The sequence below is a fragment of the Miniopterus schreibersii genome (genome assembly GCF_964146895.1).
Source record: "Miniopterus schreibersii genome assembly, chromosome: 2".
NCBI lineage: Eukaryota > Metazoa > Chordata > Mammalia > Chiroptera > Miniopteridae > Miniopterus > Miniopterus schreibersii.
The window spans coordinates 7,038,815-7,064,839 of NC_138102.1; the positions used below are offsets into that span (position 1 = coordinate 7,038,815).

At 40.1% G+C, this 26,025-nt stretch overlaps 1 protein-coding gene across 4 annotated transcripts in view; it reads left to right on the plus strand.

Moving 5' to 3' along the window:
* Positions 1–25,959, plus strand: part of TRAPPC11 (trafficking protein particle complex subunit 11) — a 38,326-nt gene extending 12,367 nt beyond the window's left edge. For all 4 annotated transcript variants that reach the window (XM_081130317.1, XM_081130314.1, XM_081130316.1 and 1 more), the window contains 21 exons: positions 153–300; positions 2,329–2,422; positions 3,087–3,166; positions 3,260–3,338; positions 3,420–3,474; positions 3,768–3,913; positions 4,317–4,378; positions 4,497–4,629; positions 5,212–5,342; positions 8,227–8,382; positions 10,038–10,225; positions 10,340–10,488; positions 10,658–10,779; positions 11,232–11,351; positions 14,296–14,361; positions 14,470–14,626; positions 16,452–16,563; positions 18,615–18,706; positions 19,700–19,833; positions 21,098–21,265; positions 25,019–25,959. In XM_081130317.1, coding sequence (XP_080986443.1) covers positions 153–300; positions 2,329–2,422; positions 3,087–3,166; positions 3,260–3,338; positions 3,420–3,474; positions 3,768–3,913; positions 4,317–4,378; positions 4,497–4,629; positions 5,212–5,342; positions 8,227–8,382; positions 10,038–10,225; positions 10,340–10,488; positions 10,658–10,779; positions 11,232–11,351; positions 14,296–14,361; positions 14,470–14,626; positions 16,452–16,563; positions 18,615–18,706; positions 19,700–19,833; positions 21,098–21,265; positions 25,019–25,063 — 2,437 coding nt within the window. In that variant the 3' untranslated portion in view covers positions 25,064–25,959. The remainder of the gene's footprint in view (positions 1–152; positions 301–2,328; positions 2,423–3,086; positions 3,167–3,259; positions 3,339–3,419; positions 3,475–3,767; positions 3,914–4,316; positions 4,379–4,496; positions 4,630–5,211; positions 5,343–8,226; positions 8,383–10,037; positions 10,226–10,339; positions 10,489–10,657; positions 10,780–11,231; positions 11,352–14,295; positions 14,362–14,469; positions 14,627–16,451; positions 16,564–18,614; positions 18,707–19,699; positions 19,834–21,097; positions 21,266–25,018) is intronic.
* Positions 25,960–26,025: the final 66 nt, after the last annotated feature.

Genomic DNA, 26,025 nt, shown 5'->3' on the forward strand with positions numbered 1-26,025 from the left:
ATACAAGAGATACCCATTAATTAGTTCATCAGTAGCATTATCTTAATACAGTCTGCTGAGACTGTGGTTTCAGTATGAATAATTATAGAAGTAAGCTTTTCCTTTTCTTTTTCATTCCTTTTTATTTCTTGATTTTTTTTCTTTTCTTTAAGATTCCAGGCCTTTGGAGATTTATTTGATGAAGCTATTAAGTTAGGGTTGACAGCTATTCAAACTCAGAATCCTGGTTTCTATTACCAGCAGGCAGCGTACTATGCCCAGGAGCGGAAACAGCTCGCAAAGTCCCTCTGTAACCATGAAGTAAGTTACTGACTCCCTTGTGGTCTGGCGTTTAGGACGCTGATTCCTCTTCTCTCGAAGGAAGAGAAAACTAGCTGGTGTGGGTAATTTTTTCCTAGCCTTTGAATGTAATCAGCTTTTTATATTTTGGGGATTATAATTATTTTCAGTTTTAACCTGTACTCCATTTCACCTGTGAATTAAAGCACAAGTTTTTCTTTGAAGAAGTGACTTATTGTCAATAAGCTAGTGATTTAGACAAGAGAAAATTACTTTAAAGTAAAAGCCACACTGTAAGTCCAGTGTTTTGTTTTTGTGCTCACTGCTGTAGGAGTTTGAAGGACACGTTTTTATTTTGACCCACCAGAGAGGATAACTCTGGACTTCTTTCTTTTCCTGGGGTTTTCCTCTATGGAAAACTCTTCAGAATCTGTTTGAGACATAATGTTAATTACATCGTTTTTTAAACTGGACGTTTCATTTTACTTTTCTCTTGGATGATTATATTTAGCTACCAGTTTCCCCATAAGCACCTTTGAAATAAGAACATGGTGTATATATATATATATATATACACACACACACATACTTAACATTCATGTTGTTAAGTCATTTTGATTTTACTTAAAATGTGCAGTTTTCTTCTCTGAAGATAGGTAAATATTGTCAACAGTATAACTTAAAAAGCTTTTCCAAATGCAGTTTGCATGTTAGTACTTTAAATGCATGATTTTTTTTCTGAAATCATGATATAACTATTTTCCTACCATGTTACTTGTATATGATTTGTAACTCTTGCGTGGTTTATATTTTAAAAGTTTGGTCTATTGTATTTTGAACACAGTATTTTTAAAGGAAATTGATTAAAACTAGGTTTTATAAAACATGAGGAAATGGATGTTAACAAATGTCATTGGCTGGAATGTAAAATAATATTTCTGTCAAATAATAATTTGAGGAGCCTCAAGATCATGCATATCTTTTGACCCAGAATTTAATTTTCAGGCAGCCTAAAGCAGAGAAATCCCAAGAGATAAGTACTAAGATTTATTTATAAGTTGTTCTGACTGATTTATTAATTGTAGTGTAAAATAGAAATAAGATGAACAACTATGGGGAGATTTTTTAAAATGTGGAACAGCAGGCAGCCATGAGAAATAATGTTTTAGAAGACTATGTAATGATGTGTGAAATGTACAAAATAGATATAAATGAAAAAAGCAAGGGTGAAAAATTATTCCAGTTGATAAATGTTTACATGCAAACTCTGGAAGAATCAGGTATACATTGTTAACAGTGGCAGTAGGTTTACAGGTAAATTAAATTTTTATCTTTTTGCTTTTGGATGTTTTCTGCAGTTTTCAACAATGTTCTTATATACATTTTAGTTTCAGAGGAGAAAAGTTATAAAGAAAAATAAAGCAGTATAAATTTGTAAATTCTGGTGCCCAAAGTATCCCTTCTCTACCAATACCAGGACTTAAGCACAAGTGAGAATCAAGGAAAATGGTGTCTTTTTAAAACTACTTATAAAATTATTTTAATTTTCACAGAAAGCACTTACATATATGGAATAAACATCAATGATAACATAATATTTTTTACTCGTTTGTTATAGCAAAAGTAAAAAAAAGATGTGATAGCTACAGTAAGTTTTGCTTAACGTTCGTTGTTGGTAGTTTCTGCGACTTTAAGCGAAATGATTGATGTGTAACGCAGCGAGTTCTGCCACAGGCGATTGACATTCAACAAGTTAAGTCCCTACGGCTCTTCATCACTCGAATGTTATTCGAGGACTTGCTGTACCATGAACTCACTTGTCAGAATGAGGCTGATTTATTCAGTTTAATTTCTTTGAGACTGCCAGGACATTGAAGGAAATACTTTTGGCTTAATTTTTGTGAAAATTTAATTTATTCACGACTTTGATAATTTGAATATGTTTGGTATTTGTATTATGAACATTTTTTTATTCTATCAAAAGTTGAGGGAGAGTTGGTTTGTGACGGTCACACAGACTCTTATTTAGGCTTGTGTTTTAATTCACAGGCTTCGGTAACATATCCTAGTCCTGATCCCTTGGAAACACAGACAGGTGCTCTCGACTTTTATGGACAAAGACCATGGCGACAAGGAGTGCTAAGTAAGTAGTATTTCCCTCCTACCTCTTCTCTCGGCCTCAGAAGGCCAAGATTGCTATCGTAATGTTTCCACTGGCTGCATTAGGCGTGACAAATTATGTTGAGGTGAACACTTTTAAAAAGATTTTCAGTTTTTTAGTTTTTAGGATGTTTTGTTCATATCACTGCAACTCAGAATAACAAAATTAAAGATGTGGATACAATTAAAATGTTTTGGACATCTGTTGTCTTAACTTTAATAACTTATTTGACGTTTTAAGACAGCACTGGTATCAACTTAAAAATAATTTCCTGCATCTCTTTTGTGTTTTATGTATACTTAATTTAATTTAAGCAATTTCTGTGGCAAACATTGAGGATTTATTTACTGTAATCTCCAGGAAGTACATTCTGTGTAGAGAGTAATGTTGGTGTCATCATTCGGGTGGGTGATTCCACTTGGCAAAAGAATATTGAGCTCAGTGATGTTCTCTCTAAAACACGTCACAGAGAAGTTACCGCGCTAATAAAGCTGCCTCTTATAGCCTTTAACATTCTAGAATGTCTAAGAATTTTAGAGACATTATATTGAAGTACAGGATTCAAGGAGTGCACACACCCATTGTTTATGTGAAGGATTTATGTTAAATGAACTATCTAAAATGGGTTGCGTCTTATCTGATATAGGCTTTGATCTTTCTGATCCTGAGAAAGAGAAGGTGGGAATTCTTGCCATTCAGCTGAAAGAGAGAAATGTTGTTCACTCTGTAAGTTTTTCCCCAGTTTCACCTATTAGAGTATTCAAGGAAAACATAAGGTTGTTTTTATCAGAGCGTTTCACACTTTATCTTTTCTAACAGGAAATAATAATAACTCTCCTGAGCAACGCTGTTGCACAATTTAAGAAGTATAAGTGTCCAAGAATGAAAAGTCATCTAAGTATGTATCCATAACATACCATAGTTTTGTCAAGTTTGAGTGATTTTAAATTATGTACATCAAATCTTTCTTCCTTTATAGTGGTTCAGATGGGAGAGGAATATTACTATGCAAAGGATTATACCAAAGCTTTGAAGTGAGTCCTGTTCACTGTTTACTTTTACAAGTATTCTGATTACCTTACAGTGAAATTAGAAATTTGTATCGAAGGGTTTATTATTTCCATATTTATTTCTACTTCTGTTAAACTCTATTCCTGTAATATTTTTTCAAGTACTGTCTCCTAGTTCAATCATTTAGCTGACTAGAGAACACCTGTTAACAGTTTCAGTAAGATTTTCTAAGGTTGAGGCAGTTTATTTTCTCCCGGGACTCTCCACACCCTGTCTTAGGAAGCCATCCCAGTCTGTCTTGTCCCATATCTTCCAGGCTGCTGGATTATGTGATGTGTGATTACCGGAGTGAAGGGTGGTGGACTCTGCTCACATCTATATTGACCACAGCTCTCAAGTGTTCCTACCTCATGGCCCAGTTAAAGGATTACATTACTTATTCCCTGGAACTCCTTGGAAGAGGTAATTTGTCCTTTCAGTAAAATTCTGAATTTTTAAGATTATTTAGCAACTTGAAGCTTCTTAAAGTTGGGAGAACAGTTGTTTCAAATACTCGGTCTTGCTTTTGCTGTGCAGGTCCCTTCGTGAAGTGAAGGGATTCACACCTTTCATGCAACTTATAACAGTTTAGGGTCTCATAGTTGAGAAAAACAAAATTCTTCTGCCTTTTTGAAACATAGTATAAAACAATTTTTCACATAGACTTCAAATGCAAGTACACAAAGTGTTGGGTTAACTTCTAGAAAGCTGTGCTGTCAGTTTTCTGGAATTGTGCTTGGCAGAGATGTTTATAATATTTTAAATGGGGGTAGACTTACTTGCCTGTCTTACAATTGTAGTTTTTCCCCCTCTTCCTTCATATTAGCTTCAACTCTGAAAGATGACCAGAAATCTCGGATAGAAAAGAACCTCATAAATGTTTTAATGGTAGGTGGGAATTCTTTATGTAAAATAAGTTCTAGGAATATGTATACCTAGATCTGAATCTCTGCGTTTGTATATTTTATAACTGGCTGAACAACTGTTTGACTCTGTGTTGGTGCAGAACGAAAGTCCTGAGCCTGAGCCTGACTGTGATAGCGTAGCCGTGAAAACTGCTCAGAAGTTGTGGGCAGACCGGATTTCCCTGGCCGGCAGCAACGTCTTCACAATAGGAGTACAGGACTTCGTGCCATTTGGTGGGTAGCCAACATCAGCGTATTATGTCAGAGAAATCACCCTTATTTCTACAGAGTGAGTAGGTGCAGAATAATAATTATAAAAGTCAAAGGAAGAATTTTCAAAGTGTAGTCATTTTATAAATAAACTGATTTCTTTTTATTTTCCGCTGTTGATCAAAATTTTAAATAGTGTGTATGTCTTGTATTTACTTTGTTCATTTGTTATTTGTTCAGGTGTTATTTGAAACACATTTCAAAAGATTGCTATTTAAAAGATAAGTGCTTTACTGTCTAGGGCAGGTATTTTGAAATAAATTAAAAGTAACAAAACGGTTCTTTTCCCTTTAAAATTAGATGCCAGTTATATTTCAGGAACAACTATGTTTTTAAAATTAAAGATGGTTTTGGAACTGTAGTTTATTTAAACCTGATTTGTTTTAAAAAGTGAGCTCCTTTGTGTCTGTTGAGTGCTTCCCTGCAGCAGTCGGTGAGAACTTCCGGTGTAGGTGGGTCCTTTCTGCAGAGCAGCTGGACCGGAGAGTCATGTGTGAGTGTCTGGAGTGTGCTGGTGTCTGACTCAGCCCTTTGTTTTATTCCTAGTACAATGCAAAGCCAAGTTCCACGCCCCGAGTTTCCACGTTGATGTTCCTGTGCAGTTTGATATTTATCTTAAGGCTGATTGTCCGCATCCCATTAGGTTCTCTAAGCTCTGTGTCAGCTTTAATAATCAGGTAATGCTACCTTTTCATGTGTCTTTACTGTGTATAACTTATTGTAGTTTCTGTTAAATTAGCTAAAATGAGCTTAGTAAATTTTAGGTCTTAATGATTTTGTAGTAACAAAAATTAGGGTATATATGTATAGTTCTCAACCTCTGGATCAGTAATTCAAATTTTACATTTTTCCTACTATTAATTTTTGTTTTCCACTCCATGCTTATGAAGTCTAAGAACTTTGTCTATACGTTTTTATATGTAACTTGAATTCCAAATAAGATATATTCAGAATGAATATAGTTTTCAAAATCATTTGTTTTACAATCTAGCACTGATACTAATTTTAAATTATTAACCTATTTTATGTTTGATGTTAAAGAAATTGAGGTGGGTAGATACAAGTGAGGAGTAAATATGTGCATCTGTGCTGCGCCACCTCCAGTCCCCAGAGCTCACACCGCCAACTTCTTGAACGGCCTAGACATTTTCAGTGCACACATAGATAAGCAACTTTTGTCTGCATAATTGGGATCATGCTATATTTCCTATATTTGAACACTTTCATAGTGTGATATAGTCTAATCAAGTACTCAGTTATGTTCCAACTATTTCAATTATAAGGTCACTTAATAGATAATTACCTCTGGTCACCCAGAAAGTATATTGAGCCTTTAACCAGCAAGCAAGTATCAAGAGCTGTAATATTCTTAATATCTTGGTGAACCTGAAACGTTTGAGAATTTTAAAGCAAAAGCTTTAAGAAGTTTTATTCCAGTAGCAAAATAGAGGGAAAGAAATATTACGGAAACCAGCCAGAGGCTACTTTTATGAATGCAGGAATAAAGGACACCTCCTCTTACGTACGTGACCTTTTGTTTGAGGATTTGGATAGGATGCTAGTGGTGGGAAGTAAAGGGATTCGAGTGACATTTAAATAAGGCTGGGTTCCTGAGTGTGTACAGGACAAAAAAGGGGATGGGCTGAATAAAGGACAGGCCTTCTTTAAAAGGCCAAAACCTATTTTACTTTACTTCTTATTGACATAGGACATATAACATTGTGTAAGTTTAAAGTGTACAACATGGTGATTGGTGCCCATACATGTTGCAAAATGATGCCCACAGTAGGGTCAGGTAACACATGCATCCCCTCACAGTCGTCTCGCGTGTGGTGAGAACACAGCAGCTGTCAGTGACATATACAGTGTTGTTCATTTTAGTCGCCGTGCTGTACATGAGATCCCCAGAACTTCTCCATCTGTAAGTGGGAGTTTGCGCTCTTTGAGCAGCATCTCCCACTTCCCCCACCTCTTGGTGACGACCATCCTGCTCTGTGAGTCCTGTTTCCATGGTTACAGATTTCAGATACAAGTGAGACCTGGCGCTATCGGGGTGGGAACTTTTGCATGTGCTGCTTCACCCGCTTGGCTTGGCTTCCCTCCTCTCTCTATTGGTTCCTTTCCTCTTGTTTTATCGCCTCTAAGCCTCACTTCCTCAAGGACACCTCCCTGACCCACATGACCCACTGACCTGCCAGGCTCCAAAGCCCTTCACAGTCCTTGTCCCAGCTGCGGTTTCACTATGTGGGGGATTATTTGGTAAATACTTGTTTTCTTACTAGAAGGTAAACTCCACGAGGACAGGAAATTTTTGTTCACCGTGAAATATCCTAAATCTGGAGTTAGGGTTGGTATATAGACTCTTACTTCACTTTGCTCATATCCTACTATTGTATTTTTTTCCTTTTTTAAACAATCATACACTACTTCTAAAATTAAAAACTAATAAAAGTATTAAAATGTAAAACTATTAATTTTAGAGTTAGATCATGTTCTGAATATGTGTTATTTGAAATTCAGGATACAAATTACAAAAAAAATAGTTCTTAGGTTTCACAAGCATGGAATAGAAATGAAAATTAAAGGGAAAGTATAAAAGTAACTCTAAGAATTTTCTCTGAAGGTAATCCATCTGCTGGGGTAGAAGGTAGCTCCTGGATGGGAGTGGTGAATCCATAGGTTTGTACAGGGCAGGTGTTTTTTAAATATATCTTGATTGATTTCAGAGAGAGAGGAAAGGAGAGGGGGAGAGAGATAGAAACACCAGTGATGAGAGAGAGTCACTGATCGGCTGCCTCCTGCACGCCCTACTGGGGACTGAGCCTGCAACCCGGGCCTGTGCCCTGACCGGGAATCGAACTGCGATCTCCTGGATCCTAGGTCGATGCCCAACCACTGAGCCTCGCCAGCCGGGCAGGTCCTCATTCACTCATCTGTAAGAGTAGCTGCTCTGGGAAGGAAGATTTACCTGCAGTTTGGGACGTGCTGAATTTAACCGTAGGGGAATTGCCCTCTGGTCAGTGTGGATGTGAGCTTTTAGTGAAGGAAATAGGACAGAATTAGTGTTTATGTGGGAAACATCAGCCGCTAGCACAGAGGTGCCGAAGAGGTAGACATGGAGAAACTGCACCGAAGTGAACACAGGAAAGAAGAACTGCTGGCCTAGGGCGGGAACCTGTGGCACCCCTGAGTTTAGGGGACAAGAAGGAAGAACCTTTGAAGGGAGCAGGAAGCTGGAGTCGCGCAGGATGAGCGCCAGGAGACCAGCGTCCCCAGGCAGTAGAAGGCTCGCTGGAGGGGGCAGCAGCGTCCAGTGCAGCAGAGAGTGCCTCCGTTCTCGCCAGGGAAGTTAGAGATCAGCCTGTGTGTAGTGAATTGTCTCGGTCCTGTGCAGCAGTGAGGGGATAAGTGCCTGCATTGCATTAAAACTTCCTTCATATTAACGATGCTTCAGTTTCAGTGGAATAAACTTACCGAGCTCTCGCTCACTGGGTGTTTAGTGTAAGCAAAACATACGACACTTGATGTTTATACTGTGGCTCTTGCTACCCTCTTTTTCAGGAATACAACCAGTTCTGTGTAATCCAGGAAGCATCCAAAGCAAGTGAAGTTTTAGAAAATTTGACTCAGGGAAAGATGTGCTTAGTTCCTGGTAAAACGAGGAAGTTTTTGTTTAAATTTGTTGCAAAAACTGAAGATGTGGGAAAGAAAATTGAGGTTAGTTACGACATTTATTTAAGAGATATTTTAAATGATGAAAGTATATGTGTATGTCAGAAAAAAATTCAAATAATACAGAAGTTGATTAAGTAAAAAATGAAAACCTGCCCTTTGGACTAGCCAAGGGAAACCATTCATACTGGTTGGGAGGTTTCCTTTCACTGAGAACATACTGTGCATAGTGTTCAGCAGTTGGCTCTTTTACTTAATAGTGCATATTAGGCATAATTTCCTGTAGGCACATAAGACTAACCTTATTTCTTAATGGTGGCATAATCCCTTAGGGAATTTTAAATAAAATATATGTATTATATGATAGAGCAATTATGTTTTGTGTAATATGACAATTCTAAAGATTTACATCATTTTGATATGTAAACATTGCTAATTGCATATTTTTGAAGAAAAAAATGAAGATGCATATTTTAAAGGATTCATGTAATTTAGTTAATCAAAATGCCTTTCAGACATGGATGATGAAAGGGATGGTTTTATTGAGCATAAACTGGAGCAAAACTATGTGGGTTTAAATCCCAGCTCTCCAGCTTCCCAGCATGTGGCCCTAGGGTGTTCCTTGACCTCTCTGTTCTCAGTTTATTCATCTTTAAAATGGGGTAGGGACAGTACCTACCTCCTGGTGTGTCTTGAGGATAAAATGAGTTAGGTAATGTAAATTGCTTGGATTGTATTAGCATATGGTAAGTGCTTACTAAGTACGTGCTTTCCATGGTTTGAGTGAGAATGGTTGGCTGATGTACACTTGGGACTGTTTCTAAGACAGAAACATGACTGTAATACCAGTACTCCCTTAACAATTTCTGTGAGTCTGTTGGATTTATTATTAACCAGTGTCCAGAGATTTTGCGTATTCATTTAAGAAAGTCTTCATGATTTTCACTAAATCCCTAATTACATATTTTTACAAGGTACCTAAGGAAGCTTATCAGGTTTAAATCGTAATTAATAATACTATTTTGAGTACGTTTGTTGAAGGATTTAGTTGAAAGGAGCATTTATTCGATTAGTAAAGAATTTCGTTGCTAATACAGATGTCTTCAGGAAAAATGTGTGGAATTAGGTTATGAGTATATTAATAGTTATCAAAACATTCATTTATTTCGCCCAACAGCCCCTGATTGAGCATCTCTTATGTCAGGCACTATGCTAGATGCTAAAATCATAAGTCAGCATCCTAGCTAAGAAGTGAAGTTATTATTTCTGTTTAAAGGCAAAGAAGTTGAAACCTAGCATGCTGTTAGCCAATGTCCCAGCTCAGTGATGGCCAGGATAGGACTCTAACCACAGGTGTTTGTTTTTGTTGTTTTATTGATTTTGAGAGAGGAAGGGGGAGGGGAGGCAAGGAGAGAGAAACTGATATAAACCATCAGTTGGTTCGGTTGCACCCCAACCACCAGGGATCGAACCTGCAACCTGGGTATGTGCCCTGACTGGGAATCGAAGCCGCCCCTTCTGGTGTGCAGGACTCAGCTCCAACCAGCAGAGCCACCCTGCCAGGGCAGCAGGTGCTCTGACTTCTCTCATACACTGCGTTTCTAGATAAATTTCATAGACCAGCAGTTTCTGATGTAATTTGTTGAGAGGGGCTGGTGACAAGAATGAGTCGCCACATCTGACAGACCTGCTTTTCTTAGATCACCTCCGTGGATCTTGTCCTGGGCCACGAGAATGGAAGGTGCGTGGTTTTAAACTGGCAGGGCGGAGGAGGAGATGCCGCTTCATCCCAGGAAGCCTTGCAGGCCTCGCGCTCTTTCAAGAGACGACCCAGGCTCCCCGACAATGAGGTCCACTGGGACAGTGTCCTCATTCAGGCCAACACAATGTAAGTGGAGCTTGCCAGGCAGATTGCAAAGGTCATCGCATTTCTCTTTAATTCTTTGTGTGAATCATTTGTTTTTAAAACAATCAGTTACCTAGCTACGGTTTTTCCCCAAAGGATCATTTCCAGAGTTCCAAACATTTCGGTACATCTGCGACATGACCCTCCTGCCCTGACAAATGAAATGTATTGTTTGGTTGTGACTGTTCAGTCCCACGAAAAGACCCAAATCCGAGACGTGAAGCTCACCGCTGGTTTAAAACCCGGTAAGCATTCCTTTTAAATTTGGTCGGTATCAGTGCAACATAAACACCCTTGGCGTCGATTCCAGGAAGTTTGTTTAAAATATGGTCATGATATAGTTCACTTTACGCAGTATTATTAGGATAACTTTTGATTCTCTGGATGTTAAAACACCACTGTTAATACTTTTAGGACAGGATGCCAATTTAACTCAGAAAACGCAGGTGACTCTCCACGGAACAGAACTGTGCGACGAGTCCTGCCCGGCCTTGCTCACTGACATTCCCGTTGGAGACCTCCGTCCAGGAGAGCAGGTAAACCTGGTCAGCAGTGACCGGAGAGAAAATGTGTGCGCTTGCAGTATAAATATGTAGTGAGTCTTAGAGCATTTTCATAGCATTTGCTGAGACTAAAAAAGTGATTTAACTACTGCACATTTTATGCCATTTGACACGTTTAAATGTGTAAAATGTCTTCAGTTTTTATACAAGGGATTTTAGAACAAACAACTCTAATACAGAGAATTAGTTGTCTGATAGAATAACTAAATAATACTAAGATCTATACAACACTAGGTTTGTAACTTCATGAAATCATCTTTCAGTCCACTTTTGTTCCACACCAACCACACAGACTTCTGGGGGAGCTGGGAGTGAAGATGGAGATGGAGTAGCAGTGACCCACTCTGACACTGGCAGGGACAGTAAATTATATAAGGTGGGCGTCTGGAATGGTGATTAAATTAAACACTTTCATTTTGTGACAGCTGGAAAAAACGCTATACGTCCGCTGTGGAACGGTGGGCTCCAGAATGTTTCTTGTGTATGTGTCTTACCTGATCAACACTACTATTGAAGACAAAGAAATCGTTTGCAAGTGTCACAAGGTATTGCTTTTCGTGGGTCCTCCAGGAAGCATCATGTGGAGTATCTTATGTTATTTTAGTTTACTTCTCAAATAAGCAGTTAGGTGCTTATAGTCTATTTCAGATTTTAATTAAAATCTGTTGATTTTTTTTAATTATATATGTTTATTATAAACAACATAAGGCAGTCATTGCTGAAACAATAGCAGATACGCTGGCACGAGTTCTCACATGAGAATCAACAGGTTTGAGGTCTCATGAAGATAAGTCTTGAGACTTTAAACCTCTCTGCTCTTTACAGAGTCACACATTGGATAAAATCTGTAAGTTGGCTTATATGTAGAAGGTTTTGGAGGAAGGGAGGCTTCCTTTTATGAAGTATTTTTTCTATTACAGTAGGTCCTTAAAGTCGATTTGTTAAGAAGAGAGTGAAAATAGGGAAGCTGTCAGTCATAGTTCACAGCTCAGCAGCTGCTCTTGACTCTTTGGAATTCTTACTGGTCTAGTTTCTATTTATAGAGATTTGGGGGGCATTTTTTTTAATATAGATTTAACTATGTTTTATGTAATGCTTGTATACTCTTTTATTAATGGAAAATTGTGATTTTTAGTATCTCTTTAGTCCTGGCAGCCCTGTTGTCTCAGCATTTTTTTAGAAATTGGGTTCTCAGCCCAGCAACAGAGTTGGCCCAGGAATCTGGGGATTTGTAGTTTGGTTGCTGCGGAGTCTGGGCAGTGGGCTCTTTAAAAGTCACCAGGAGGCAAGACCATCCTAAGAGAATTAGAGGAGTATTTTCTAAGAGAATTAGGAGTAATTCCCAAGAGGGAGGGAGGAAGGCATGGAATATTCCGTCAAAAGTTTCACCCAGAACGTTTTTCAATCATTTTCATCTCACGGCACATAAATTAATTGCTAAAATTCTGCACCCAACAAAAAACATATTTTATGTCAGTCTGACAAAAATAGGTATGATTTTGATTCATTCACGCCAGACTGCTTTTGTTGTGTTGGCTCTTGTCATTTTTTTATTTGACAAGGGAAAAGAGGTCGGGGCCCGTGCGTAAATAGTCGGGTATAACATATTTTAAAAATTTATGCCACACACCAATTGAAAATCGCTGACCTAGGTTGATGTAATAAAAAGAACCCTGGGGATGGTGAGTTAGGAGCTAAGGGTGCTAATTTCAGCACTGCCTCCTAATTTGGGAACTCGGGCGAGCCCTGCAACTTCTTTTGGCCTCGGTTGCCCTAGCTGTAAAATAAGAATGTTAGAGTTCTCTGCAGCGTTAGGTCCTAAGCTGTGAATGACATTTCTGCTTCTGATCATGAAGTTTATGGAAAGGTACCTTTTGAAAATTGCTTGCTGCCCAGTAACTGTCCTGGGTCAGCTAAAGCAGGGTGCTCGCTGTTGCACCCAAACAGCATCCTCTCCTCAGACACTGTTTGAGGCACATGCCCTTCTCTAGAGAAGACAGTGTGTGTGCTCTTCTCTCAGCCAGCCTGTTCCCAAGGTGCCATTAAGGGACACAGTTCTGGGAGATAGAAGTAGGTGTTACACAAAAATGAGTTAATTGGTCAAATATGTTTGGAAAATACTGGGTTGAAAGGTGTTAGGTATTTTTACTTCAGGACTTAGCACAGCATTCAGTCTGCATTGAGAATCTTCACAAAAGGCTATAGTGTTTGCCTTTTAAAAATTATTTCACCAAGAAGCACTGTTCTCATGGAGCATCTTATAGGTCCTAGTGTTATTTGGAGACATTTTTGGAAATTTAAATGTAGATGCTTTTCCCTTCACTGGATTAGATCTCATTTTACCTCTCTTGCGTCTGCTTTGCAGACCATCTGGGACGTCAAGGTGGCCACCTGAGCTGGTCTCTGAGTTGCTTCTTCATCTCCAGAGGTCTTTTCTGTGGGGAAGCACCAAGGCCTCAGGCTTTAGGTGCACTGAACCACTGTGCACTGTTTTCTTTTTCCCAGCACTGAAATAAGCAGATCATATATCCTACCTATTACACTTTATGAAAGCTCAATGATATTGAAAGAGGAAATACCTTGAAGCATATAATAATAGTGTTTTAGGCACATCGTTAAGTGCTTTCTGTGTATTATCTCATTTAATTATCGTAACAACTCTGTGAGGATTGTGAAGCTGACTTAAGAAGATCATGTAACCTTCTCAAAGTCACGTCGCTATGTCTGAGGTGTTCATAGCGAGTATGTGTCCAGCCAGGACTGAAATCCAGATCCATCTGGCATTACAACCTGAGTTTTTAACCAGCATGACTTTTTTAAAGATTTCTAACAACAGGGCAGGTTGCTTGTTTCCAGAGATCCAATAATCCCCGTTTTTTGAACAGACTCTATAGAGGAGATGTGGCACGTTGGTTAAGGTCAGGCTCCAGGGTCAGGTTTGGCTCAGTTTCTGCCTTTGTCACTCACTAGCTGTGTGACAACTTCATCTTCAGGTGGTGGTAACGATGGCATCTGTTCCCTTGAGTCATGAGCATTACATAATATGTAAGTAGTGATTATAACACTGGGCCGTATTACGTTATCGTTGTTTTACTCACCTTGAGTCTGTGTGACACAAGAAGACCCAGGTTCTGTGCCTGGCACCACTGGCTTTGTGGCCTAAGGCCAGTCACTTACAGTCTTTCTAAACCTCTGGTGCCTCTCCTGTAAAGTGGTGGCAGTGCCTGCCCTGCCCACTGTCACTGGTCCTGAGAGAAATAACGTGTGAGAAAGCATTTTGCTGTGTGATGATAATACCATAAGATAATTTATTAGGAAAAGTACTCTGGTCTCTCTACATGGATTCTTACAGATATCAAAGGGAAAACCCTAGCTTCTTACTAAATAAATTGGGACTGTTTATTTAGGTGGTTTTATATGCCTTCTGTTTTTAAACTTCATGTATTGCTGCAATTTAGAAACCGTTGCATGTACTTTTTGTACCTGCAGGATGAAACTGTAACAATAGAAACCGTCTTTCCATTCGATGTCTCAGTTAAATTTGTTTCTACAAAGGTATGTCCTGTGAAGCCTGTTGAAATCATTTGGGTTATAGAAATTAACAGAAAAATTCAGATGGATTGATGTAGTTCCTGACAGACCTTTTGTCTTCATTCGTGACAGTTTGAGCACCTGGAAAGGGTCTATGCTGACATCCCCTTTCTGCTGATGACAGACCTTTTAAGTGCCTCTCCCTGGGCCCTCACGATTGTCTCCAGCTCGCTCCAGCTCGCTCCCTCTATGACGTCCGTGGATCAGCTGGAGTCCCAGGTGGACCAAGGTGAGAATGTGGATCACCCCACTTAATTAGCAGAAGACCGTTAGGTGTGTGCCTGTGTGTGTGTCTGTGTGTGTGTGTGTGTGCCTTCCTACTCTGTGTCACCAGCCTCATAGTAGTTAATCAGTGTTTATTAAATTAATGAATTGTGTCTAGTTTTTAAGATAATAGAAAGAAGGTTTTATTATCTTAAAATTCTCAAGCTAAGAAGTCCTAAACTCAAGGTGTTAGCAGGGCTGCCAGTCTTCAGGCTCCAGGGAAGTCCTTCCCTTTGCCTTTTCCAGTTTCTGGGGCCACTTGTCTCCCTTGGCTTGTGGCTCCTCCCTCCACCTTGAAAGCCAGCTGTGCAAGGTCCTCAGCTCTCTGCGACCTCTGTTTCCAAGGTCGAATCTCCTCAGACTCCTCCTTGCCCGTCCCTCTCTTACAGCCCTTGTGATTACATTGGGCCCAACTAGATAACGCAGTATAACCTCCCTGCTTTAAGGCCCTTATCTTCATCTCGCCTGTGAAGTCCTTTTCTCCACTCGGGGTAACATTCAAAGGTTCTGCTTGCCAAAGGGTAGGGAGGGCTTGGTTTAGACAAGCATTTATCTAGTTTTCAGGAGATTTACCATGTGGATATTTTTGGGGAGGTGACATTATTCTGTCTGCCACCTCCGAGAACACCAGCATTGGTGCACTGTAAAGTTTGTGTTTGACACACTGAAAATCACAACTTTCTTAGATCATAAATTTGACCCTAATGTTATTTGTTAAGAGAGTTTGTGGTCATTTTGGTTAACTTCTTAGGATTAGGGAGGACTTCGGAGGAATTTAATATGAACATCCCAGGTTTTTTTAAAAAAGCTATTCTAAGAGATTTGAATTGATGTGGGACTGACTTACTGGGCTACATGATCATTTCCCAGTCCTTAAAAATTACTTAAAAGTAGTTAATTCAAGTAAAGATTGCCTCAGCTTTTTTCCTTTTCATTTCTGGTATCTACCTACAATGATAACCATTAATTTATCACAACCTTCTTCGTTGGAAAACCGTAAAAACAGTTGCTTAGTGTTTAGGACTTGGTTGTTATTCTCAAGTTTTGCTCGTAGATTTGCTGAAGTTGGCATTAGATGGGCACTATTGCCAGCTGGCATTTAAAGGAGCAATACTGCTTGCCAAAGGGTAGGGAGGGCTTGGTTTAGACAAGCATTTATCTAGTTATCAGGAGATTTACCATAAAATTGGCAAGAGAAACACATCCTTGCACAAGAGGTAAGATGAGTGTTTATCTAGTTATCTGGAGATTAATATTAAAATTGGTAAGAGGAACGCATCCTTGCACGAGAGGTGAGTAGCCACATTGGGCAGTAATGAGGCCCTATATGGTGTAGTTCCATTTTGGTGATCTCAACAGTATGTGTTCACTCAGAGGAACTCAGGAGTTTTCTGGAGTGACATTTTGAGTACCGTAAGGGATAACTAAAATGATGTGTTCATTCCCTATTGTGAAGTGTTTCCTCTGACATGAACTAATTTGGAGAAATAAAAATAATCACCAAAGGATATGATTCTTACTCCAGACTTCTCCCTTTCATCAGTCCCCAGAGGAATGTGTCACAGATGTGCAGGTGCCTCACCTGCTTTTATTATAATGGAATGTTGCTGGATTAGGAAAAACGCTGCATAGGCCTTTGTGACCTGGAAGAAGTCATTTAACTCTGTGAGCCTTAGTGTCTAGGTCTATAAGTGATGTATAACAAGGTGTCCTTTTCTTGCTCTTTTACTCGAATGTGAGCTCTCCCACACGTGAGCCAGTGCACAGGATTGTAAGGTCCTTGCTTGTAGTTGTCTTGCAGACGGGAGAGAGCGCCAGCGAGTGCTTCTGCCTCCGGTGCCCGTCTGTGGGGAATGTGGAAGGTGGAGTCGCGACGGGACATTATATCATCTCCTGGAAGAGGTAAGTTACATCAGCGCTCTTGCCTTCACTGTCTGTGCTGTTCTGGAGCCTTTGCTATTTGTCAGTGTCATTACAGTTGGGAGCTTCTGTCTTGGAGAGGAGACGAAGCCACATGCTATCATATACATTTGTCATATACACAAAGATTAAAAAGGACAGCTACCCTTTTCATTGGTGTTTTGTCACAATATTCTGATGAAATCTTAGCCAAACCAATTTTGATGATTGGACCATTAAAACATTAAGAGAAACTGCCCTTATTTGATTAACAGGACTGTCTCCATGGAATACCCAAGGGACTCAAAAGTTATTAGAAGTGTAAGAGTTTCAGCAAGGTCGCTGGGTATAGCATCAGTGTACAGGATCAGTTGGATTTCTACCTGTCAGAAATAACTGGAGGCAATGTACTTTTGAAATAGGTATCATTTACATAACAAAAAATACAAGTTACGTAGCAATATATTTAACAGAAGATGTACAGCACCCTTATGGAAAGGATTATAAAACTTTAAGAATTTTTAACATTCAAGATGCTCCAGAAGAACTGAGCAGGGGTCCTTGCCCTTCTAAATTCCAAGGTTTACTGCAAAGCTACTGCAGTCATCCCTGTGGTGTTGCTTAGGTGATGCAAATAAACCAGTGGAACAGAAGAGAGAGTCTAAAATAAATCCATAGACCCACACGGATGGAAATTCTGTTTCACAGAGGTGGCCTTTTAGATCAGTGGGGAAAGGATGGACTCTTTTATAGCTGGTGGTGAACAGTTGGGTATCCATTTGGGGAAAATTGGGCCTCTGCTGTACACTGCATATAAACATTAATTTCAAGTGTATTAAAACCCTAATTATAAAAAACAAATTTTATTACTTTTAGTAGAAAAATAAAAGACTCATGTTATCATTTCAGAGAAGGGAAGAATTCTTTTAAATAAGGCAAAAAGTATAAGCCACTAAAATTGATGAATTGGATTTCTTAAAATGAACATTTTCAATTTATTTAAAAAATTGTAAAGAAAGTTGAAAAGACAAAATACAGACTGGAGAGTTATTAGCAGTATGTAACTGACAAAAGATTAGAGTTCGTATCAAGAACTTGTACGAATTATATGTCTTCGTGGGCTGGGAGGTAGAGGCGTGATAGCCCCTGCTAGATTCTTGCTATGGCACAGCTACTTCATAAATCACAAAACAGCGAATAACATTTATTAAAAGTCAGAAAGGAAAGTGTGTACTTTTATTTTAAAAAATAACCTGTCTTGCTTTTGCCTACTTCTGAATTTACATGTCGATGTTTAATGTATATGTTTACAGGAGTTAAAACAGCATGAAGGCGCTGATGATCCGTCTTCCACGTAGTGGCACAGAGCCGTTCCTTAGCGGCAAGGCTAGCTGCCCTCGCTGCTGCTTTCGCTCTGGGCCGTTCGCCCCCGGCCCCCGCTCTTGGCCTCCAGGTGCAGACCCTTCCTAGGGCCCCCGCACTCGGGGAGCCGCCCTGCGGTCCTGCCCTGACTGGTGCCGGGCAGAGCGTCGGGCAGTTTCGTGCCGTCGCTTCATCTCAGGGGCGTTGGAGGCCACTACCTTCACCCGCAATAAAATGCTTTCAGTTCCTCAGTTCTCCTGTGTACTTGTCCAGATATAAGGTGCACTTGGGAGTGGCCTGGGGCTCCTCCGGGAACTGTCCTCAGTATGACCAAGTGCTTGCGTCACAGTGTAAGTCACCCCATGACCACCTACAGCGAGGACATTTTACCCCCAGGCGCCGTGTCAAGTGCTGTGCTGAGGTGTAGTCGGTTGACATCCTGGTGTGACTCCTCATTCCCTCACCCGGGACCAAGCAGCAGCCTTGGCATAACGTCGTTAATTGATGTTAATTGAATCATTCAAAACAAAAATGCGATTCCAGAAGCTCTGCTTTACAGCCACTTGCAGTAAAGAAGTTTTAGGAGATGGATAACTGTATTTCCTTTGCAACTGGTTGGTGAATATGCACGTTCCCAGTTTTGATGTACTGACTTCCCACGTGAAATGTGACTGTGACACCTTTCCCCGCAGGACCTCGGCCATGGACGGCATCCCCGTCATCAGCACCGTCATCACCCTGCCACATGTGGTCGTGGAGAACATTCCTCTGCATGTTAACGCAGGTAACGGCATGCGGGTCTCACTGCATGACAAGAATCCAGGAGGAGTATTGGTTTTAGTGTCTAAGATCTTTAAAAACTATTAGGAAAAACGCCCGGCATTTACAGAAGTCGGCTGTGACCAGTCTTGTCATCTGTACCTCTACACACTCCTCTCACCCCCATTATTCTGAAGCAGATCCAGATAGAATTTGATCTCTACACATTTTAGTGTGTATCTTTAACATTAGTGGTGGTTTTTCTAAATGTAATCCTAATACCATTATCATGACTTTACAGATTGGCAGAATTGTCTTAATGTTATCAAATTCCAGTGTGGAAATTTCCCTAGTTGACTCTGAATGTTTTTTAGTTTGTCCTAAGGGCTCTGCTTTGCAGTGGATATTTTTGAAGTCTGTAGGCAGACCCTCTCCCCCACTCCATTGCCATCGCCGCCTCTCCCACCTTCACTTCCCCCCCTTCCTTGCTGTTTACTTGTTGAAGAAACAGAGTCATTCGTCTTAACAGAGTTTGCTACAGTCTGGATTTTGCTGATTGCATTGTGTTATTTTAAGTGGTGTTTCTCTGTCCTATAAATAGATCTGTAGGTGTGGTCAGATTCAGGTTTAAGTTTTGGGCAGGAATACTTCACAGTTGGTGGTATGTGCTTCCATCCAGATGTACATACTGTCTGTCATTCCTTTTTGAACCATGGTTGATACTTTGGGAAACTTTTTGTAGATTTAAAAATTATTCCTAAAATACAATTCATCTCCTGATAGTCTAATGCCCTTTCTAAGTCAATCCATTTTTGAAGGAAACTCTGATTCTTCTTGGCCTATTTTATCATAGTCCCATGGCTCTTGTTCAATCAGAACATTTTCTTATTTAGCAAGAATGCAGTAATATCATTAATTTAAATAAGCCCATGTCTTATACAATGAGATGTACAAAAAGAACCCATAAGTGGTGAGCTCTATTTTTTAGCCAAGAGCATTATATTGTCTTTCTCTGCAGATCTGCCATCATTTGGACGTGTCAGAGAATCATTACCCGTCAGGTACCACCTGCAGAATAAGACTAACTTGGTTCAAGACGTGGAGATTTCCGTGGAGCCCAGTGACGCCTTCATGTTCTCAGGTCTTAAACAGGTAGAGGTCATATCTCGTTGGGTTGCTTATGTAGACGCCAGGCGTGGCCAGGAAGTGGAGAGCTATGCACATGGCTGATAAGACTGACTGTGGTCCCCATGATTTTGATAGTAGTGAATTTTTAGCTACTTTTATAGATTAAGTATACTTGTTATAGAGGTGGACTAAATGGGCAAACCTTTTCACATTGAGATCACATGTATAGGTTCTTTCTCCTTAAAAACAAGAGTTTACAAATTCTTGGGCTATATAGTAGAATTCCTGAAAATCTTAGATTTCCCTTTAATTACTAGTGAGTTTGTATGTATATGTGTGTGTGTGTATGTCTTTTAATTTGAGGCTTGGAGGCATGACTACCTACATTAAAAGCCTAATTCTTTTCAGCACTATCAGTGAAGTTTTTCAGAGATTTTGTCGTCAGTATACTTTTTATTAATGAGGGCATAATTAGAGGAACAGACCTGTCAGCACCTAGAGGTACCTACCCTGACTAGTCATCTGTGCTGTGCGTGTGCTGAGGCTGTGTTTGTTGTTAAATGAGAAATAGAACTATGTATGAAGCGTACTGTAAGTTCATACCCTAATTTAAACTTACATATTAAGTGTAATCTTAGCTCTGATATGTTGGTGCACACGTGCATGTATTACCTGTGGCACGCCATGTACCTACATGCACACTGCAAGTGAGTAAGCTTTTCTTGAGTGTCTTGATCTTTTCACATATTAACTTATAAATAATTGGATAATGTAAGATACCAGAATCTTACCAGTTTGTGTTCTTTTCTAAAGTATTGTTAAAAATTTCCAAACATCTTCCTGACCCCCCCGAAGTTACTCACCTTACCACAAAGGTAAAATCCCTAAAAGAAAACATAAGAAACAACTAATTTTCTTATGTTGACATCAAGTTTACAAAGATCCTTTTCTACAAATTATCCTGTGACGTTTTGTGACTGTAAAATCTACCTGGTCTACACTGCAGAATTTATTGCCCTGTCGAGTGTTCTCTTTTTTAAGCTGGTACAGTTGCCTTTTAGACCTTGGTAGAATAGAATTATGCGCCTTTTTTTATAATGTATTATCTGTGTGGTCCTTGCCTTTTGCTAATTCAGCTCTACACTTTGGGATCTGGGAAGATGGAATAGGAGAGAGAGAATGTTTCCTCAGAAAGATTTGGGTATCCAGTCCTTTGTAAATAGTCCAAGGTAACAACACAGATGTTGCAAGTCTTTATATTTGAATATCTATAACATTTATGATTTAGATTCGGTTACGTATCCTACCTGGCACCGAACAGGAAATGTTATACAACTTCTATCCTCTCATGGCTGGATACCAGCAGCTGCCATCTCTCAACATCAGCTTGCTGAGATTTCCTAACTTCACAAACCAGCTGCTCAGGCGTTTCATACCTACCAGTATTTTTGTAAAGGTAAGGCTTAGAAATGTTCTGCCTTCTAAATTTACTGTCTTGAAAACAAACAAAAGATGTTTTTTCATATAAACATCATTAAACAATAATTTGACATTGATAGTTTTGACTTTTATTGTATGAATTATGCAATATTGCTATTCATTTCTATAAAGTTACTGCATTTTTTACAGAATCTGATTTCAGAGGTTTTTATTTCCTTAGGTAAATGATTTACCTTTACAGTATCCTTAAACATGTTTTTCCTCTGGCTTTAGTAAAGTATGCTTTTAAGTTATAGTTAGTTTGTAACTAATTTTTAATCAAAATGGGTTTTCTAAATATGATCGCTGAACTTAACTAACTCCCATTTTAACTGTGTAATACCGGATTTGGGTCTTTTTTTTCTTTCCTCTTTTTATTAAGTTTATTGGGGTGACATTGGTTAATAAAATTATATAGGTTGGGTCTTTTCTGAAAATGACCATCTATTGGAAGCTATACTCTGGGTGAGTGTTCTGATGTTTTCCACTGATACCCTTTCGAGGTTCCTGCAATAAAAGACTATGTAGCTGGTCATAGGTGTGAGAGTGAATTGACTGCACAGGGGTCCATTCAGCTCCAGCTTCTCTTCCCATCAGCCACCGTGATGCCTGAAGTCAGAGCTGGCCCCCAGATAGTCCTGGTGTTCAGTAGCTCGGGTGTTCATGAGTATATATGCTCCTCTTTTTCTTTCCGTCAGTGTCCGTTTGGGATGGCAGGCGACATTGCACACTCTTTCCTACTGTGTCTTGTTTCTGTTAGCTGGGATTTGGTACATTATAAATGTTTCTGTTTATGTATTATTCTGGCTTTTATTCTAGACTTATACACTCTCTTGCATGTGCAGAAAAATCACTTTATTAACCCTTCCAACAACAAAAAACACACCAGAAAGGCTAAACTCATGATTTTAGATCTCATGTCTAGAAACAGTGGCTTTAAACAGTTTTAGATTCACAGCAAAACTGAGAGGAAGTTAGAGATTCTCCATCTACCCATTGCCCCCAACAATAGCTTTATACACATTTCCACCTGGTCACATTCTAACGTCATTTTCCATTGTGTTCCTCACTGTCATGTCTGAGCTCACCTGCAGGGGAGATGCCATGGCTGGAGTGGGGGGCACTGGGGGATGGGTGGTGTCTGAGGTCATTTTAGCTGTTTGAGCTTCTGAAATTTGCTGTTTCTAAACTCAGAAGTGTGGCCTTTACATCCGTGTGAAAGTGTGTTCATGTGCAGATGTGGCTGCATACTCGCTGTCAAGCATAGCTCATTTGATGAGAGAGTTGAGTGTATTGAGAGCTCGGGACTCTGGTTTCATCATTTAGTCTCCTTCCTTTCCCTGTAGCACTCAGACCCCCAGACCCCATCCCAGCTTGTGTTGGTTTAGGCTTCAGATTTTCTTCCATAGGAAGCCTCTTTTAGGCAGAGTTAAGTCCATAAGGAAAGGCTCCAGGAAAATAAACATTCATGCATTTTAACATAATTAACATTTCCTTTTCTAACTGCTGTGGTCTTTTCTCTAAATACAAGTACCGCCTTCAGGTAACTTGACTGCTGCCAGATAAACTGACTGGATTTCTCAGAACCAGCTCCTTTGTCAGTTGGGGAGACATTAAATTGCTTTAGCTGTCACTCTAGCGTGTGAGGGTTGCCCTTTTCCTACCTACGAACAATCATTGACTAGGATTTTACATCCCATCCCACCTTCATTAAACTTTAGGGCTGTGCTACTGCAGTATGGGAGCCACTAACAGTGTGGCTACTGAGATTTGAACTAAATTAATTAAAACTTTATTTATTTAGAAGTTAGTTACTCAGTTGCACTAGCCACATTTTAGGTACTGAGTAGCTAGCTGCCTGCACTAGTGGGCCCCACTTTGGACAGCACTGAATCAGAGCACGTCTGTCATCTCAGGTTTTGGACAGTGCTGTCCTGGAGCAAGGTTGGCTCAGGATTTTTCTTCCTTTTAAAATATTTCAGTTTTCTGGTTGCACAATGTACTTGTCTGCTGCCCTGTTTGTAAAGCTGTGTTTGGTAGGATTTAACCAGGTTGAGCCACTGTCCTGTTTCTAGGGCTGAGCATCCTCCATCAGTAAAAAAAGTTACATGAAGTGTAAAAGACCAGGCACCACTTCTTTCATTCATTCTGTTCCTGCCTTGAATGTCAGAGACCTGACTTACACATGCATGAATACACATAGACATGCAGCCACACATGCATGCACGCACAGGTACATGCATGCACACATGCATACATGTAAAACCACATATGCATACATACTATCACACATGGATACACACAGCCACTCGTGCACGTGCATACAAGCACACATGCATACATATGAACGCACACATACAACCACAGACACATGCATACGCACAACTACGCAACAACCAAACTGGCAGCAGGAGTGCCCCCTTCATGGCAGGAGTCCTGCAGGAATCCTTCTGCTTCTAGCACAGCAGTGGCTTTTGGGGCGACATTGTAACTGCTCTTTTTCAAGTTCTGAGCACCCTCTTGTGCTTTCCCTGCAGAGATCTGCTAATGTCCATCTGTGGAATAAAATAAAATTTGTAGCTAGTCTAGACGCCTGTTATTCTTTCTGTCTCACTCTCCTGCTGTGATGTTTTACATTTTTTCCATCAGTGGCCTTTGAGAAGGGGACATTCTGTCTCTATCTGCTGCTGTGCCCTTGCAGTGTTCATTGTTAGGCAGCCTAGAGCTCTTGGTGAATTCCTTTTTCTCAAACGGGATATTGGGAGACCTTGAATCCTCTAGGAACTGGTTGGTCAAAGCGGAGACACAGGAGGGCACTTACGAGCAGTAGTGACTAGGTTCCCTTCCACCTGCCCCGGGTAACAGATTGGCAGTAGCTGCTGGACACCAGGTTAGGAGAGAAGTAGTGGCTGAAGTGGCGCAGCAAGGGCAGGTGTGTGACTGGCTGGTGGTGCCTGCATGGGGGTCAGGGAACGGGTCCTGGGCACGCAGTTGCCGCACCCAGGTTCAAGTGAAGAAAGAAGCCGAGGTGAAAGGTGAATAAAGTTTATTTTGATGCATCCACGTGCTTATACTGTTTTTGTGAGCAGTTCTAAGAATTTCAGAACTTTTCTTTTTTTAAAATTTTATTTTTGTTTAAAATATTACAGATGTCCGTTTTTCTCCCCAATGACCCATTCCACCCATCTCATCCCTCTCCCCAGTCCTTCTCCCCACCATTGTCGGTGTCCTTGGGTTGTGCATATATGCATATAAATTCTTTGGTTACTCTCTCCCCCTCCCCCAACCGCCGTCCTCCATCCCTCTGACATTCGTCAGTCTGATCCATGCTTCCATGTCATTGAATCACTTCTGTTCATCAGTTTATTAAGTTCTTTAGATTCCACATATAAGCGAAATCAGGTGATGTTTGTCTTTCGCTGCCTGGCTTATTTCGCTTAGCATAATATTCTCCAGGTCCATCCATACTGTCCCAAAGGGTACGAGATCCTTCTTCTTTACAGCTGCGTAGTATTCCATGGTGTGACTGTCCCACAGCTTTTTGATCCACTCATCTACTGATGGGCACTTGGGCTGTTTCCAGATCTTAGCTATTGTAAACTGTGCTGCTATGAACATCGGGGTGCATATATTCTTTCTGATTAATGTAAGAATTTCAGAACTTTTCAATGAATAGTGCTTTCGTGGTCACTATTACTTTGTAAACTCATCTTGTTTTCCCTCTTGAAAGCCACAGGGCCGGCTCGTGGACGATGCTTCCATTGCGGCCGCGTGAGGTGCAAGATGGCCCTCGGCTGGTCTCACAGGGATGTCGAACAGAGTTCTCTACATTTTCATTCTGAACTGTAGCGTTGATCATGGTAAAAGTGAATCTTCTCTATTTTTTAATGGACGTTATACCAACTATTCAGAGGAACTCATGCACAAAGTATTAGGAAAGTCTATCCTCTGCTATAGTTTCACTAATAAATATTTGAAATCTGTCAGTGTGACGTGAAAAGTTGTCACACCAGTGTTGTTGAAAGTCATTTTGTGAATAGTAAATTATTTTCAAAGTAAGTGATTTGCATGTGCGACGACAGAGGAAAATCAAGCATCCAGATGTGAGTGGACGGGGAGAGGGAAATGCACTGGGATCGGCCTGGTGACCTTCTCAGTTCCCCGGAGTCCCTGTGGGGTGGGCTACACTGGAGGTGACCCATCCTCACAAATTCAGTGTGTTCCCATAACACAGACTCGGAACTTGTAAGCAATTGCATGACTGATCCAGAAAACTTCCCGAAAGTTGTAATCGGAGTCGTCTAAGTCGTCCGAACGTGACTTCGCTCACCATCAAATCACGTCAGATAGGATCAGCTCCCCGCCAAAGTGTGGCTCATGTGTGAGCAGGAGTGTGTCTGTGTTATCGAGATCCTTATCTGTGAGGGCCCAGACTGCAGGGACCTGATGATCAGCATAATTCCCCAAATGGCAGGGTTTTGAAAATGATACAAGTCTGAATAAGAGCTCTTTGTTGTGCAGTTTGAAAATTCATGTAAATAAAGATCACATTGTGAAAATTTTCTTTGTTTAAATATCTTAATTTAAAACTACCTGATTTCCTGGAAATGTTTGTTATTTAAACATGCAGTTGTAAAAAGGAATGGTGTAAATAAACATGTTCTCTTTCAATGCGCCTGTATATGTCTTTTACTTACTTTGAGCTTGTTTGAGTTCAGTTCCAGGAAACAGCTTTCA